This window comes from Mus caroli, chromosome 8 (assembly GCF_900094665.2).
Source record: "Mus caroli chromosome 8, CAROLI_EIJ_v1.1, whole genome shotgun sequence".
In the NCBI taxonomy this organism is placed as follows: Eukaryota; Metazoa; Chordata; class Mammalia; order Rodentia; family Muridae; genus Mus; species Mus caroli.
The window spans coordinates 100,621,401-100,638,157 of record NC_034577.1 but is presented as its reverse complement, the minus strand read 5'-3'; the positions used below and the strand labels follow the sequence as shown (position 1 = coordinate 100,638,157).

Below are 16,757 nucleotides of genomic sequence, written 5' to 3'. Positions count from 1 at the left end.
ACTGGTTAGTTCATAATGTTGTTCCACCTATAGGGTTGCAGTTCCCTTTAGCTCCTTGGGTGCTTTCTCTAGCTCCTCCATTGGGGGCCCTGTGATCCATCCAATAGCTGACTGTGAGCATCCACTNCTGTGTTTGCTAGGCCCCGGATCATCCATGTTTTATGTGGTGTTGAACTCGGGGCCTTGTGCTTGCTCAGGAAGCACTTGATTGATGGAACTACATTCCCAGCACAGATATAAAATATCACCTGTGAACAGAGTTAATCAGTCGCCCTCCCCAGTCACCTTACTAAGGTGGAGTCTCTCTTGTTCTGCCCTGCTGCATACGCCAGGCTGGCCCAGGAGTGTCCCTCCTATCTTGTAGGCGTGCTGGGATTACAGGTGCGTGCCACCACATCCAGCATTTTTACCTGGGTTCCAGGGCTGGCATTGAGACATCCAGGTTTGCTCAGCTAGCACCTTAACCTGCAATTATATTAGTTGCTGTTCTGTTACTGTGCTATAAAACCGTGACTAAGGCAACTTCAAGAAGAGTTTGTTTGAGAGGGGTAGGAGACCATTGCAGTGGAGTGGAAGCATACAGCAAGTGGTAGGCATGGTGGCAGGAGCAGGAAGCTGAGGCTGTATCTTTAAATGCAAGCAGGAAGTGGGATGAGGTTAATAATCCTCAAAGCCCACCCCATGGGACATACTTTCTCCAGCCAAGTTGTGCTTCCTAAACCTTCCCAGGTAGTGCCAGCAGCTAGGAGGGGCCACCTGTCTAAATACCCAAGCCTATGGGGGACATTCTTATTTAAACCACTGCACCTGCTGAGTCACCTCATCAGCTCCCCTTTCCCAGTTGGGGTATCTTTTATTTCTTCTCTCTGCCAAAGCATTCTGGCTACAATCACTGGTACTGTGTTAAACATCAGGGGCCAAAGTGGAAAAGTGGGTATCTTTGTCTTGTTCTTAACTGCCAAGGTAATCTGTTAGCTTTGAGCATGAAGCTGTAGGCTTTTCCTATGGAGCCTTCTTGGGCTTTGTTTTATTCTGTTTGTTCATTTTTTTTTTCAAGACAGGGTTTCTCCATGTAGCCCTAGCTGTCCTGGAACTTGCTTGGTAGACCAGGCTGGCTTCTGAGATCTGCCTGCCTCTGCCTCCTGGGTGCTGGGATTAAAGGTGAGCGCCACCACTGCCTGGGTCAGAGGGAGCTTTTATCACGCAGAGGTAGTTTCCTGCTAGTCCCACTTTGTAGAACTTTAAAAACTAAAAGATGGATTGCCACCACCATTTCTTTTTAGTATCAGCTATTACATGGCTTTGAAGAGACCGACTTCTTCGGTTACTTCTTAAGGAACATTAGCCTCCTCCCACCCCTCCTGCGTCCTCACAGTCTATTCTCTCTGCCTACTCTGGTCTTCCTCCAACCTGAGCTTTTACAGCTAGCTGACTGAGTGAAAGAGTAAAACACTCCAATCTCCCTGCTTCCCATAGTTCACTCCTGCTTTGATCTAATATAGTCACCCCCAGAGGAAGTGAACGACAGACAGCTTTAGATGACTATGCTACATTCACAGTATCTGGAGGTTGCAATTTTGGCCAATGTGGATGAAACCTCTTCATGAATTATGGAGATAAGCCTGCCTTTTTAGAAGACTGGCTTTCGTACTTCAAGGATATTGAACTTGGGTTTGAATAAATGGGCCGTGGCTAAGACTAGGATGGCGTGGGTCTCACTGGTTTTAGGTGTTTCTCTTTTCCAGCTATGTCTACTTTTCTCTAGGAAATAAAAGCTATTCTAAACCAGGTGGGGGTGGGGTGGACACAGTTAGAAGCACTTAAGCAGAAAGACATCAAACACCACAAGAGAAGTTTCCAGAGCTTCTCAGTACCCCATTCCTCTCTCTGCTCATTGGAACTGAGCCCTTCTGCACACTGGCGAGGTCGAAACCGCGGTTAACAGAATTTTCTTGGCCTTGATTTAACTGGGGAGGGAGGCGAGAGTATTTGAGTCATTGCCCACCAGTGGGCTGCTTCCTCCCCTCTTCGCACCCTCCCAGAAATGCAAGCGCTTCCATTTCTTATTTTACCCTGGTAGCTATTTGTCTCTATTTCCTATAGACTAGAAATATGAATTCCAGACATGGACTCCGCTTAACAAAATCCTACCACAATAAAATAGTTTAGCTGTCCTTGGAGTTTGTTATAATGGAATTTTACTTGTATTGCCCTGGCTGGGGAAAAAAGTAAACTTGTTAAAAGGAGGAATGTAATATGGCAGCCAAGGAGGAAACAGATGGTGTGCTCCACCTCCACCACTTGGAAAATACATCACTTATTTCTAGCACTTTCTTTTGGGTCCTAGAACTGTGTCCCTTTTTGGGGGTGAAAAAAAGGGGCTTCTAGATTTTCCTTTTATATTTAAAATTCCAGACAGAGACATGAGGGTGGGGTTGGGGGTGGGGAAAGACACTAATTCAGGTAACTTAGTAGCTTACTTTGGGAACATTGTTTCTTCTATAGAAGTAAAGAGGCCGCCATGTTTTGACCTGTGGAAAACAGGGATGAGCGGGATGCTGGGGAGACACCTCAGACAGCAGGCGTTCATGGGGAGGCCTTGTTGTTTGTATCTTTATTTCAGAGTCTGGGCCCAGAGGCTGGGGGGAGTGGGGTCTTACAACTCTACTTAAGGAGGTAGACAAAACTCAGCAAAGCATAACGGCTTGCAAACTAGACAGGGGTCTTGACGGACGACTGTAGGAGCTGGTTCCGGTCAAGAAAGAGGGGTGGGGACTCAATGTCCTCTGAAAACCTGTAGCAGTGATGCTTTGAGTGAAGAGCCGATTCTAGCAGTAGGAGGAGCCTGGGGGGAGGCAGGGAAGAAATAAGAGCTTTACTTTGGGGAGAAATGAATCGCCAACTCCTTGAGGACCAGCCTCATGGCTAGGCAGCCCTGTTGTAGGGTGACACTGGGGTGTCATGGGATGAACCATAGGCATAGCCCAGGGTGAGTGGAGGGCTGGGGCTGCTCTTGTGGGGTTTCCAGCCACGTAACAGAAGGAAGAAGTCTTTCCCTTCCCTCTTTTCCCTACATCCCACAACAGGACTGAGTCTGGGGAGGAGATAGGTCTGAGATCCGAGGTACTTCTTTCATCTCTCCCCAACCTTCTCAGATCTAAGGGACACTGCAGATGTCGGAAGGTCCGACCACTGGTCCTAGGCAAGCTAAGTGGGTGACCAAAGGTTTGTAGTAACCTGTCTTCTTCTTCCTTTATGACTTCTACCCCAACTATCTTTAAAAAAAAAAAAAAGTCACATTATTGCTGTTTTGGTTTGTGGGACAAGAGGAGACATCACAGTAGTAAAGAGCTCGTGGTGCAGGCACCTGAGGAGTGAGGTAATCCCATGTACTTGAGGTCCGTTTTCGGTGTCAGGTCCTGGGGTATCCCTCTCCAGCCCAGGGCACAGCATAGCTTTCCCTTTTGAGAAGGCTCCAGTTTGTTTGGGGCTAAGGCCTTGACACAGATCCTCGGGTTCCCGGCCTTTAGCTTCTTCTCTTCTATCTCGTTCTTCAGCTTTTTGTTCTCCTGCTGCAGGTGGACCATTACATTGTGGAGGTGGCTGTGGGAAGGGAGAGGGAGGTGAGGAAGGCAGGTGGCGGTTTGGCCTTCTTGCCTCCTTGTTGGAAAGAACCCAGAAAGTGTCACAGCGGAGGGGTGGGGAGGGCCTACTTTTTCAGAGCTGGGTTCTTACATAGGCCCTGTTATGGGATCATAACAGCAGCTTAGACCCAAGAGTGAGGAAGACCCAGGTGGAGGACCACTCTGCCAGCTCCAGGCTTCTCATCTCTAGTTTTTAAAAAAGATTTATTTATTTTATTTTATGCTTGTGAGTACACTGTAGCTGTACAGATGGTTGTGAGCCTTCATGTGGTTGTTGGGAATTGAATTTTAGGACCTCTGCTCACTCGGGTCAACTCTGTTCGCTCTGGCTGGCCCTGCTTGCTCCGGCCCAAAGATTTATTTATTATTATACATAAGTACACTGTAGCTGTCTTCTGAGACATCAGAAAAGGGCATCAGATCTCATTACGGGTGGTTGTGAGCCACTATGTGGTTGCTGGGATTTGAACTCAGGACCTTCAGAAGAGCTGTCTTTTTACCTGCTGAGCCATCTCGCCAGCCCTCATCTATACTTTTGACGGGGACAATTAAGTCTGTTTTGGAAGGATTCAGTTTGACAAATGATGGAAATCAGGCAGAAGAACCAGAAGGCTGCTCTAACTGTTCTCACTTTGGGTGCTCACAGCTTTGTCTGGGAAGCTCTCTCACCCAAAGCCAACACTCTAGATCTCTCTACTCCCCTTTTGGAAGAGGAGAAAGTATAGGATTCCTGGCTCTGTTGAGAACACGGTCAATTTTTTTCTTCCCATTTCACAGATGCATTGGTAGAGACAGGGATATAGGGCAAAGGAACGATAACTTAGTGTCTTCTCTGTGGCTTAATAGATGACAACTATTATCAGCTTATGGATTTCTCCTAACAAGTCTTGAGAGAAGTGGATGACAGAAGACTCTACAGGGACAGGGGGGACATTCAGCCCTTGGGTCCATTTCTTTCCTCTTTGAAATGAAGAAGCCCTGGCTCAGTGCTTTGACTTAGACTATTTTTGGCTTCATAAACAGCATGAAAATGATACACAATAGGAAAGCATGCTCTGAACTTGGATTTTTTTTTTCTGACTGGCAAGATGTGGCCCAGGTTTCTCAGGGGATTCTGGGAAATGGCTATGAGCTGGAGCTTGCAGGCGACCACAGCCAATGCTCTACAGGCCACTGCGGGACCAAGCTGCTACACACGGCAAACTGAGTTTTAAATGCGTGTTTGCATGGATAACATTTTCAACTTACAATGAGTTTATCCAGACACAGCCCCACCTTAAGTCAAGGAGTGCCTGTATTCTCAGCTCGTGAGGTCTCTCAAAGATTAAGACAATGTGTGAAAAACACTTAGAATGCTGCTTCCCACATACTGAATAACAATTATTAGTTGACTTATTATTATTATTATTATTATTATCATTATCACTATTGTTATTATTATTAGAATGGCTTCCCTCCAAATAAGACCAAGGAATTTTAGAAATGAGTTCATGGTGAAAAAGGCTTTCTCTGGAACTTAGTAAAATATTTTAAAAAGCCTGTAGTTATCTAGTACATTCTGATTTTTTTTTTGTCAGTCCTAGAGATTGAGCTGAGAGTCTTGCTCAAACCATACAAGTGTTCTACCACTAGTCTATGTCCCCAGCACTTTTTTTTCCAATTTTTAATTTTTGAGACGGGGTCTCACTAAATTGCCCAGTCTTGTCTTGAATTAGATCTGTAGCCTAGGCAGGCCTTGAACCTATGGTGGCCTGTACCACTGGGTGTGGGGTTTTGAGAGTATGACAACTGTTATTTTAGCTAAATCTTTTCATAGAATGTCCCCCCCCCCTCCACTGAAAAGTATCACGGTCCTTTTTAGAGCAATCCCGTAACAGGGTTGATCCCCAGCCTCCTCGCTGGTCACATGGTTTATCCACTTGCTCTCTGAAAATCCTGCCTCTTTTCCTGTAGCTCGCCAGTCCGTGTGCCCCTAGGCAGGGTCTAGTATGGACCCTTCTCTTCTACCAGTGTATGTGTGTCTTCTATATTCCGAACAGCCCATCCAAAGCCCAGCCTTGGCTTCGTACTCTCCATTCACGGTGGTTCTGTTCTTCTCTTCAACCCATTATCCAAGCTCAGGATGAAGCTTGCTCCCAGATGGGATTCAGATGTCAGAGACATTGACATTCTCAGCCCTCATAACAGAGCGTGGGGCAACTGCTGCTTTGGCCAACGTTGACACATGCAAACCCTCTCCACACCCTCCTGGACTGCCAATCATGGTAGTCTCTATGTTCCATGGAAAAAGCCTGGGAACCCTTACCCTAGGTCATGTCACTGCCTGAACCTTTACCGCCCCCAAGATTCCACTTTTAGACACTCATTTCTTCACCTCTGTCCTCAACCTCCCTTACACATCCATGCCTCACTCCCAATAGACAAACCTTTGACCAGGAGGTGAAGCAGGGTCACAGGGAGAGTAGGACCCTAAGTAAAGGTGCCTCAGTTTCCCGAGGACAAGGTCAAGCAGAGGAACCTTCATCCTGGACTTCCTGCCTTGAAAGCAGCGAGCCATGGCTTCCTTTCGCCTTCGTTCCTGGACATCTCTTCCAGCCACTTAGTCCATACACATAGTCCTGTCTGCCACTACTCAGTCTTTTCTTAATGCCCCCAGCCTCTGAAACTCACAGGAGTTGAGTGGAAGAAGGAGGTGTGTGATCTCTCACTGTATCGCCACTGAGGGGGAGGGTATTAAGGTCCAGTGTAGTCAAGTGACATGTTAGTGTTGCAAAGGAACTGTTTCGGGTCTCAGGGTCTGCCTGGATCTTAGTTTGGTTTTGTTGTTTTTTCCCCTGGGGGCGGCGCTGGTCCCCATACAGAATGTCATTCAACCAGGGGCGGTCCCAAGAGGCAACTGTCCAGGGAGGAAGACTTACTCCTTTTCGCCAGTCAACTTGGCAATGTATTTAACCTGCTCTCTCAGCTTGTTTCCCAACTTCTCATTGGCAATCCTGTAACAAAACACACGGGGGAGGGATGACTTTTCCCTAGAGCTGCTAGAAACTGACTGATGGGCACTGGGTCTTCCCAGGAGGGTTTCTGCTGGCTCCTTGCCCACCTCCCGCCCCCCATCAATCACCTCTTGCCTAGAGGGAGAGCCTTGTCAGTCACAAAGGGACTCTCATTCTACTGATGCCTTGGTCTGCAAGGGATTGGATTCCAAGTGAGGTTGGATCCCAATTTAGGAAGAGGAAGCTTGGACCTCAAGGAATCGGGCCCTGTGCTTCTGATGCTACTCTGTTGCTATGCTGCGGGCTTTGCAAGGTTGGATCCCAATTTAGGAAGAGGAAGCTTGGACCTCCTGGGAACAGGTCCTCCCATTGGTTGTTACTCTGTTGCTATATAGCAGGGTTTGCATGATGGCCTGCAAGGGTGAGACCCCTCAGTCTGATTCTCAGTTCTTGTGAGTTCTCTGGCAAGCCTGTGTGACTGACTTGTCACTGTGGTTCTCAGTTCTTCCTGGCCTTGGGACCCTCCCTACCTCTGTCTCAAATACTCACTTCTGCTCCTTTGCCCATTGCTCCACGTTGTTCATAATCTGGTCATTCTCCCGGCGGTGCCTACAGGTTTCTTTGGGTGTTAGCTTTGCTGGCGGGGAGTACGGCTTTACACACAGGAAGGGAAAACAAGACTATAAGGGATGAGAACACCGACTGCTACCTCCCCCTCCCCCAAATACTGGATTCTTCTGTCTGAGAAAAGAAAAAAAAATCAGCTCTGCTGTCCAACCTGAGGCTAGAGCTGCCACATGCAGAACCTGCGTACCTCCCAGTGGTGACACCTCGGAGGAGGCGCTGTTCGTGGCTGATATGTCCACCAATAGTAATGATTCTCAGGCTAACGGCAGTGGAGTGACTTGTTCTAAAACAGCAGTGTAAACCCAGCCAACGGAAGAAGACAGCCAGGAAGGAGAGGTGCTTCTTTTTCAGTTGAGCAAGGGCCCTGGGGTCTGCCATGGATGTCCCTGCTCTGGTTGCTGGATGTGTGGCTTGTCTAGAAAGCTTCTTAACTGCTTGGATGGCAAAAACTAGCAGGACATGCTCAGAGGGCAGCAAACCAGGGTGTGTGTGTGTGTGGGGGGGCATCTTTGTGAGTGGAAACTGATGTCCCAGTCTTTTGCTGGGACCAGGCTTTGTCTTGGTTAGAAATGACCCAGAAGTATCCAGACTCTGCTCCCTGCTGAATAATGCATGCATGCGTGTGTGTGTACACGTGTGTGTGTGTATGTATGTGTGTGTGTGTACGTATGTGTGTGTGTGTATGTATGTGTGTGTGTATGTATGTGTGTGTGTATGTATGTGTGTGTGTGTACGTATGTGTGTGTATGTATGTGTGTGTGTATGTATGTGTGTGTGTATGTATGTATGTGTGTGTGTGTGTATGTGTGTGTGTATGTATGTATGTGTGTGTGTGTACACCTGGTTCCTTCCATCCTCCCACCCCCCCCAAACTGCCCAGTCAGGAGGGGTGGAGAGGAAGTGACAGAATCCAAACTGTGCCCACCTCTTTCTCATCTGCAAGGAGGCTCTCTCTTAGGGTCGCCATTTCCTCCTGGAATTCTCGGAGCTGTGACTCCTTAGCTGCCAGCATCTTAAGGTCACTCTGGTGCTGCCTCTGCCACTGCAACACCTGGTTGCTCATCTCCTCCAGTTTCTTGTCAAAGTTGTGCACCTACTCAGGAGTGCAAAGTGAGGGGATTGGGGAGGGGTAGTAGGGACGGGACCAGGCAAGGAGGAGAAGACTGGCTTGGGGGGAGTGCAGGGGTGTGTGCCTTTAATTTCCAGTGACCAGCAGAGGGCGCCCCTGCTCTGATCTTCCTTCCTTGCCTGCCTGTCAGTCCACAAGCGGAGAAGGTGGAGTGAACCCAGCAGCCAAAGGGTACTGGCTGAGTGCTAAATAATTCTGCCTGCAAAAGGTGACCTTGTGGACCTCTAATAGGAAGGGAGCCCGAGTGAGCATCCCCTCCCCCACCCCCAGACTCTGACCTCTTGCTCGCTCTGCTGTTGGAAGCCCTGCAGTTTTTTTAACTCCATATTGAGCTTTTTCATCCTTTCCTCGTAAGCCACGATTTCATCTTCCAGTTGAGCTTTCCTCTCCTGGGTCTGTTGCAAGGAGCGATTCAGGTTCTTTGTCTCTGAGGTTGCCTGAGTGAGCTTTCAGCAGAAAACAGAGTGGATTAGAGTGGCCTCCAGGGTCCTTGGTCTTCTCTGCTGAGTCTTTAGTACAGAAGGTCCCAGGCCCTCTCTGTGGTGGTGCCCATGGTCAGGTTGCAGGTGGTCCAGAGGGAAGGGGAGGGAGAGCTGGTGGCTTTCACCTCTCTTCCCAGTCTTTCATCCCTCCTCATTCCATTTCCAGTTTTTTTTTTTTTTTTTTTTTTCACCGATCTGTAGACATGACCACCAGAGACGGGGCATGGATTCCCCTGACAATCCAGACTTTGGGGGAAACCCTGTCTGTGAATCACCAGTGAGCAGGAAGACTGGTTCGATATTACCATCTCTGCCACCCTACCACGAAGCCGAGGACACCAACTTATAAAACTAAGAGAACGCAGGCCTTCGTTGGACAGACCGCCCTGTCCGTGCAAGGGTTAAAAAGCACTGAAGAGTGTCAGTCATACAAGAAATTGACTCCTGTCCACTTGTAGCCCCTGAGTTTCTTTGACTACTTCTTTGGCAGAGAGTGGGCGTGGCCTTACCTTCTCCAGGGCCTGTGTCAGGTCGTCCTGGCAGTTGCCCGACTTCCGCACAAGTTCCTCATAAGCCTCTTTACTAACCATGTTCTGGAAACAGTTCTTCTCTTTCTGGATAGCCGAATCCAGCTGTGTCTGCAGAATCATGATGGAGTCTTTCTGGCGGGCTATCTTTAGGGAACAAGAACATCACTATCAAGGCTGTTCCTGGCATGCACAGATGCGCGACTGTAGGGGGCAGACAGGAATTGGGCTCTTTGTCATAGCTGCTGTTGTGCATGCACACATCTCCACCTCCCTGATAGGAAGAGCAGAGCCCCTTCTGAGCTGCTTGGTATCTCTCCAGCTTCGTTTCCCTTTATGGCTACCATATCGCCAATATTAAAAAAAAAAAAGCTCCGGGACCTGCTAAGTAGATAAGATATGTTTCATAGATGCAAAGCTGTCTGTCTGGGCTGGGGAGATAGCGCTGGGGAGATAGCTTGGTCCATACAGTGCTTTCAAGGACTTGCGTTAGATTCATAGAACCTGTTTTAAAAAGATGGATCTCGGGGCTGGAGAGATGGCCCAGTGAGGACCCAAGTTCAATTCCTTGTTCTCACATAGTGGCTTACAACCATCTGTAACTCCAGTCCTGGGGGATCTGATGCCCTCTTCTGGCTTCCGTAGGCATGCATGTGGTTCACAGGGATACATGTAGCCAAACCATACATACATTTATATAAATTTTTTTTTTTTTAAAAGATGCTGGGTATTGCAGTATGCTCTTATAATCCCAGTTCTGGGGACGTTAAATAAGTAACCCTCTGGGATTCACAGGCCAAGCAGACTACCCTGTTTGGTGATTTCTAGGTCACTGAAAGACCCTGTCTCAGAAAAAAAAAAAAGTCAGATGACAGACGAGGAATTTATCTGAAGTTGTCCTCTGGTCTCCACATGCACCACACATATATGTTCACGAATGCCCATGTGCACCTGCACACACGCAGAACTAGAACCCAACACCAGCTCACAGATATGATTCAGCATTCTGCCTACCCAGCCCTGTATGTATTTTGGTCACCTCTGCCTCCTTGTTGGACCTCAGAGCCCAACACAAAATAGGCACGAAATAGTTGTAAAATAAACCGTAAGTTTTCAGGTGTTTAATTAGAGATTCAAATATTGTATGGTGCAAGGGGTGGGGGTCTTACTGGACACAACTTTGGCAGTTTTTTTTTTTTAAACAATTTTGTGGGCTGGCAAGATGGCTCAGCAGGTAAGAGCACTGACTGCTCTTCTGAAGGTCCTGAGTTCAAATCCCAACAACCACATGGTGGCTTACAACCATCTGTAATGAGATCTGATGCCTTCTTCTGGTGTGTCTGAAGACAGCTACAGGGTACCTACATATAATAAAAAAAAAAATCTGAGAGAGAGAGAGAGAGAGAGAGAGAGAGAGAGAGAGAGAGAGAGAGAGAGAGAGAGAGAGCAGGAGCCAAACTAGAAACACAAAGAGGAGTCACAACTATGATTACTTTTGCTATAGTACTGAGTTAAGGAGAAAGATGCTATTACCTTCACCATAAGAAGTAGGCATTTGACAGAATTCAACACCTATACTGACAAACCTCTAACGGAGGAACTGAAGGAAGCCAATAAAGGCAGCACTAAGCCCATCGGGCACATTGTACTGAAGCCGGCGCGTGGCCTTAAGAGCAAAGGACAAGATGCCTACTAGCGCTGCAGCCTGTCATCAAACCGAAGATACCGCCCAATGTGATAAGGCAAGACAAATAAAACAAAGATAAATATTACAAAGAAATATTTAGAGAACCGTGTTGTTTACAAATGGTCTAATTATCTTACTAAAAAACGACCCATGAGCTGGAGGTGTGGCGCGTGCCTTTAATCCCAGCATGTAGGAAACAGAGGTGGGAGGGCCGTGAGTTTGAGGCCAGCCTGGGCTAGTGAGACCCTGCCTCAAGATAAATGAGTTCATGGGCCTAGTGTACAAAAGACCTGGGGCTTCATCTCTAGCAGCGAAGATGCACGTACGCAAGCGCACACCTCGTGAGAATAAACAGAAAGCCGACTGTAATGTATAAGCAAGCTTACAAAATATAGTGGGGACGCGAGACAGTCAATAAATTCAAAAGTTCTTACTTTTGAATAGTTCCTTGTTTTCAAATAGCAAAAATTCCAAAATAGAATATAGAATATTGATGAAAGGAAGTACATCTTTAGAAAGCAAACTTAAGCCATTTCTGATAGCTACCATTGATTCGGTGGATCTATCACATCTATGGGAAATGCTTTTTACAAAAGTTGAACTTAAAAAAAAAAAGTTGAAAATGAGCTGGAGAGATGGCTCAGCAGTTAAGAGCACTGACTGCTCTTCCAGAGGTCCTGAGTTCAAATCCCAGCAACCACATGGTGGCTCACAACCATCTGTAATGGGATCTCATGCCTTCTTCTGGTGCATCTGAAGACAGCTATAGTGTACTCATATACATAAAATAAATCTTTGAAAACAAAGAAGGCTCTACCTTGACTCTCAATGATGGCACCCTCTTAAAAAAAAGTTGAAAATGTTTACCACCACCCCCCCCAAAAAAAACCCCAACCAGATCCCCTTTACTTTTGGAGCAGAGGGATTCTGATATTGGCGTTCTTTCTTCTAGATCTACACGGCTAACTTTTGACATCAGGCTCATACTGAACATTCCGGCAGCATGCCTTAGACAGAAGGAGTCTCCCCTGGAAGCAGAGCGACCAAGACCTCCAGATTTGCTGCTCCAGAGGACAAGACTCCAGGAATGCCAGTTCCTGCCACCATACACTGTGTAAACTCAAAACTAGTTAGTGTCAATTACAAGTGCAAGGTCAGCCCCTCAGTTCTCAGGGGCAAGATATGGCTGTTGGTCACATCACCACTGGCTCAGACATGTGACCTTCTTGTTACCACAGGGCGTCACAAAGTGCTGTTAGGAAGGGCTCAATTTAAGCTTAGAGTTGTCCTGCGACTTCAGATTTTTTTGTATTATGAAAGATTCAGGGAGGCCTGGGTTTTCATTTGTAGCTCAAGAGACTGGTCTTCTAAGTACTATGTATTTTTTTTCTTGTCCAGAAAGGTATAATATATTCCGCTGGGGGAAGCATCACCTTGCGTGCTGGAGAAAGACGGCTTGCATTAGAGTTTGGATGATCCAGGTTCAAACACTCGTTCATCCCATCACTTGCTAATTAGTGGCCCTGGGATTCAGCCTTTCTTTCCTTTGTAAATGGGGGATCACAGTGATGTATACTCTGTTAAGAGGGACGTGGAGGGAGGGTACATCCTCATAAAGAGAATGAACAAATTCAAGAGCAGCTCCTGGAAGAAGTCACAGCCCTGTGCCTTTCATCTGCAGAACGAAACGCGAGCCAGAACCAAAGGACCCTCGCCTGGCACCTTTCTGTGCTTTCCAATTAGGTTTGACGGTGTTCTCTCTCAAGTAGCTCCAAACAACAGAGTTCAGAGTTCTTTGTCTAATTTGGAACGGTGGAAGATTTGGTGGAAAATTCCAGGTAGTTTGGGGCAGGGGTTCCCCAAGTACGAAAAGAAACCTTTTACTTATGGAGGAACCAAACCGCACCCTCCTCATTTCCCACCTCAGATACCAGCATCTGTAGCCACCTCCCTCACCCATTAAAAGACAGGAGATGAGCTGCCAGGGCCTCAGCGCCTGTAGCCAGTGAAGGCAGAGAGAAGAGGACGGTGGTGCGAAGTCGAAGTCGAGGATCCCCTCTTTGGGGCTGCTTCTACTCACTTCCGCATTGAGCTCTTGGATGACTTTCTGGGAGGAGTTGTATTTGTTGAGAGAGGAGTCCAGGTGTGAGGAACGGGAGTTCAAATCCGCCTGCAGGTTCTCCTTCTCTTCTTCCAGCTTCCTCAAGTGCTCCTTTGCCTGCTCCCCCATTAAACAGGGAAGCCCACCCCATCCCCCCCAGACAGAGAGGGGTTAATCTGAAACTCCTTCCCTCCCCTCCCCTTCTCTGCCCTGTGGCTCCACAGAGCTCCTGCCTCTCCTCCTGACTGCTCCCCTTCTCTGCATCCTCTGCTGAGCTCTGAGCTCCCTGACTGAGTGGCAGGCACCCTCTTGCCCTCCTAAACCCCCCCCCCCCGCGCATGCGTAGTCTGATCTTCCCAGATCCTCTGTCTCTCACCATCTTCTCTTTCCTTTTAGCTTCTTGTCGCAAAGCCTCGATCTCTTCCTCCAGAGCTTTCTCCTGTTCCTTACTCTTCTTCAGTTGCTCTCGTTTCTCCTCCAAGAGCCCCTTTATCTCCAGAAGTTCCTCCTCTAGCTTCCTTATGGAGTTTGTTAGCTCCCTTTGCTGAAAGGGTAGGTGGGGAGAAGTCAGTTCCATACTATTGTATTTGGGGAAAGAAATCCAGACAGTTCTACACAAAGGAGGGGCCTCAGCAAATGTGGTAGGAACATTTACTTCAATGCTCTGTAATAACTAAACCAATTTATGTAAGGGGTCCAGTTGCTAGAATGGCGACCTTCTTGCCCATTTAACCAACTTTTTGAATGAAAAGCAAGGGCTGGTGAGATGGCTCAGTGGTTAAGAGCACCGACGGCTCTTCCAGAGGTCATGTCGTTCAAATCCCAGCAGCCACATGGTGGCTCACAACCATCTGTAATGAGAAACAAATAATAAAGAACCTTATGGGCCGGAGCGAGCGAGGCCTGGAGCAAGAGGGAGAAAGGGAAGGGGAGGGGTGGGTGAGCAAATCTTAGAAAGCACAAAATGAGCCGGGCGTGGTGGCGCACGCCTTTAATCCCAGCACTCGGGAGGCAGAGGCAGGCGGATTTCTGAGTTCGAGGCCAGCCTGGTCTACAAAGTGAGTTCCAGGACAGCCAGGGCTACACAGAGAAACCCTGTCTCGAAAAACCAAAAAAAAAAAAAAAAAAAAAAAAAAAAAAAAAAGAAAAAAACACAAACACCAAAAAAAAAAAAAAAAAAAAAAAAAAAAAAAAAAAAGAAAGCACAAAATGGATGTGTTGGGGATCAGAGACTTTCAATCGATGGACAAAGGCAGCCTGCGACCATCAGAAGAGTGGTAGGGTCAGGAGGTGAGCATTTGAATACCAGGTCCCCAGTTGTTGGCACTGTTTTCAGGGGAAGGTTAGGAGGCATGGTCTTGCTGGGGGAAGTACGTCACTGGGAATGGGCTCTGAGAATGTAAGGCCTTGTCCTATTTCTGCTTTGTGCTTGTGGCTTATGTTGAGACCTCAAAACCATCCTGTTCCAGCCAGCATGTCTACCAATCCCTTCCTCACCCCCACCCCTACCCTGCCATGATGGACTCAGACCCACTGATGGACATAAACCCAAATAAGTAGTTTCCTTGGAATTGCTCTTTTATTACAACCAAGTAACCAATATGGCAATCTGCATTGTCCTCTGGTTATTTTTAAACAAAATCTTTGAAAGCACTTACTATCGGCCATGGGAACTGGTTCTTCATAAGTGGCTGGCATAGCGGTCTAACGCAAATGTCTGGAAAGTTATACAGACTGAACTACTCGGTCTCAGGCAGTCCAGGCTGCCTACCTGCTTGCTTTCTCACCTTTTGCTCAGAGACTTGGGTACTGTGAAATAGCTCATCTATCTTTCTTTCGTCTTCATCCAGTGTCTTCTGAAGCAGTGACTTTTCCTTCTCTGCATTCGAAAGCCTTCTCTGGCCTTCAGAGAGTTCCGAGCTCAGTTCCTGTAACCGTTGCCTACAGCAAGGTGGTCCCAGGAAGAACTTCAGAGCCTGTGGTGCTGGGCTGGGGAGATGGTCCCACCCTAGGACCTGCCATCTTACTACCCTCCTTCTGGGCCGCTGCCAACCTGTGGGGCTGGGGGGCTGGGGCCTGGGTACCTGTTGTGTTTTCGTTCCTCCTCAATTTCCGAAGACGACTCCTGTAGCTTATGCAACTGGCTCTGCAGATCCTTAATGACTTCTTCCTTCCGCTTGTCCTGGAGAAGGCAGTTCTCGATTTTCCGATGAGCATCCTCTAGGCTGCTGGCAGAGAGGTGCGCTTCCTCCTTACTCTGGGCTAGATTCTGATCTGAAGAAGCCAAGGAGGGCTCCGTGTGGGAGGGAGCGCATCGAATGCTTGGTCAGGGCTCACTAAAGACTAACTCTCTTATTCCGTGAAGCATGCACTTCAGTTCTCAGCCTGTCTTTGCCTCTCCTGATACCATCAGGAGCTCTGCTAAATTGTCTGCCTTCAACTACCCGTCAGCCATGGATTCCTCCCTGACTAAAATGAAACAAATTGCTAGAAACTGTTCAGTATCTCCTGTGTAGCTCATTCTGCCAGTAGGGACACATCCTGGTCCTCAAGGAGTTTAGTCTGGTGAATATTATGATTATCCACCTATTACAGAAAATACAGAAATGTCATTCACTCATTCATTCATTCATTCATTCATTCATTGGTGCTGGGGACCAAGCACACACAAAGCATAGCACATGTTCTGCCACCAAGCTACATCCCGGCCTGAGAACTCTGCTGTGCTAAACTCACCCAGTCCCTGGACTCAGCTGCGACAGATGTGGATGGACTTGTGAGGAGGGAGAGAGGCTGACTCACACTTAGGAGGAGGATTGTTCTAGGGAGGGGATTGTTGGAACAAATGTACTGTAAAGAGCTTGCGGGAGAGGGATGACTGGTTAAGCTGGGATGGACAATGGGAGGCTGCGGCTGGGCAAGAAGGTAGATCAGAGGGCGATCAGAAGCTTGACGATGGCCTGAGAGAGATGCTGAGACTGGAGGCAGTAACCAGAGACCCGTGGACGGGAAAGAACACATTAGGAAAGTCCCAGGGCAAAGTTGGGCACAGTGGTGTAAACTGGAGGCAGAGGTAGGAAGAGCCTTAGGGGACCAACCTGGTCTACACGGTGCATTTTAGGCCAGCCAAAGCCACATAGTGTGACAGTGTCTCAAATAAATGAAGACAAACAAACAGGAATGTATTTGATTGGAGAAGACTTCCAGCAATATCCTTCCCACCCCCTTCTTCCGCTGAGGAAAGAGGCCTGGTTGAACTGTCATTGGGGATTTTTGTGTGTGTGTACACACATACATTATATTTTTTTGGGGGGGGGGTTGAGTGTGTTTCTTCACCCTACTCTTGTTTAAACAGAGTCCTCCCATTCCTTTCTTGAAGTGCTCCAGTCTGGTATACTGGGAAGAAGAGATGGTGTCTCTGAAGAAGGAATCAGATATTTTGTAAAAAGGAGTCAGGAAGACTTAAAAAAAAACCATAAAAACAAGCACAGAAGAGATTATTTTCTAGTTTGGAACAGCTGTGTGTGTCTGGGGGGGCAGCTGTGTGTGTGTGGGGGCAGCTGTGTG

The 16,757-nt window shown here is 47.7% G+C and overlaps 1 protein-coding gene across 6 annotated transcripts in view; it reads right to left on the bottom strand.

Moving 5' to 3' along the window:
- Positions 1-2,592: 2,592 nt before the first annotated feature.
- Pmfbp1 (polyamine modulated factor 1 binding protein 1) overlaps positions 2,593-16,757 on the bottom strand; it is a 52,146-nt gene continuing 37,981 nt past the window's right edge. For 4 of the 6 annotated variants that reach the window (XM_021170690.2, XM_021170695.2, XM_021170693.2 and 1 more), the window contains 11 exons: positions 15,275-15,464; positions 14,978-15,131; positions 13,567-13,734; positions 13,170-13,307; positions 9,385-9,549; positions 8,672-8,839; positions 8,190-8,357; positions 7,187-7,290; positions 6,563-6,637; positions 3,368-3,603; positions 2,597-2,845 (listed from right to left, as the gene is read on the bottom strand). In XM_021170690.2, coding sequence (XP_021026349.1) covers positions 2,829-2,845; positions 3,368-3,603; positions 6,563-6,637; positions 7,187-7,290; positions 8,190-8,357; positions 8,672-8,839; positions 9,385-9,549; positions 13,170-13,307; positions 13,567-13,734; positions 14,978-15,131; positions 15,275-15,464 — 1,583 coding nt within the window. In that variant the 3' untranslated portion in view covers positions 2,597-2,828. Of the gene's footprint in view, positions 2,846-3,367; positions 3,604-6,562; positions 6,638-7,186; positions 7,291-8,189; positions 8,358-8,671; positions 8,840-9,384; positions 9,550-13,169; positions 13,308-13,566; positions 13,735-14,977; positions 15,132-15,274; positions 15,465-16,757 lie in introns of all 6 variants that reach the window. The other 2 variants (XM_021170691.1, XM_021170694.2) reach the window with 2 other exon arrangements.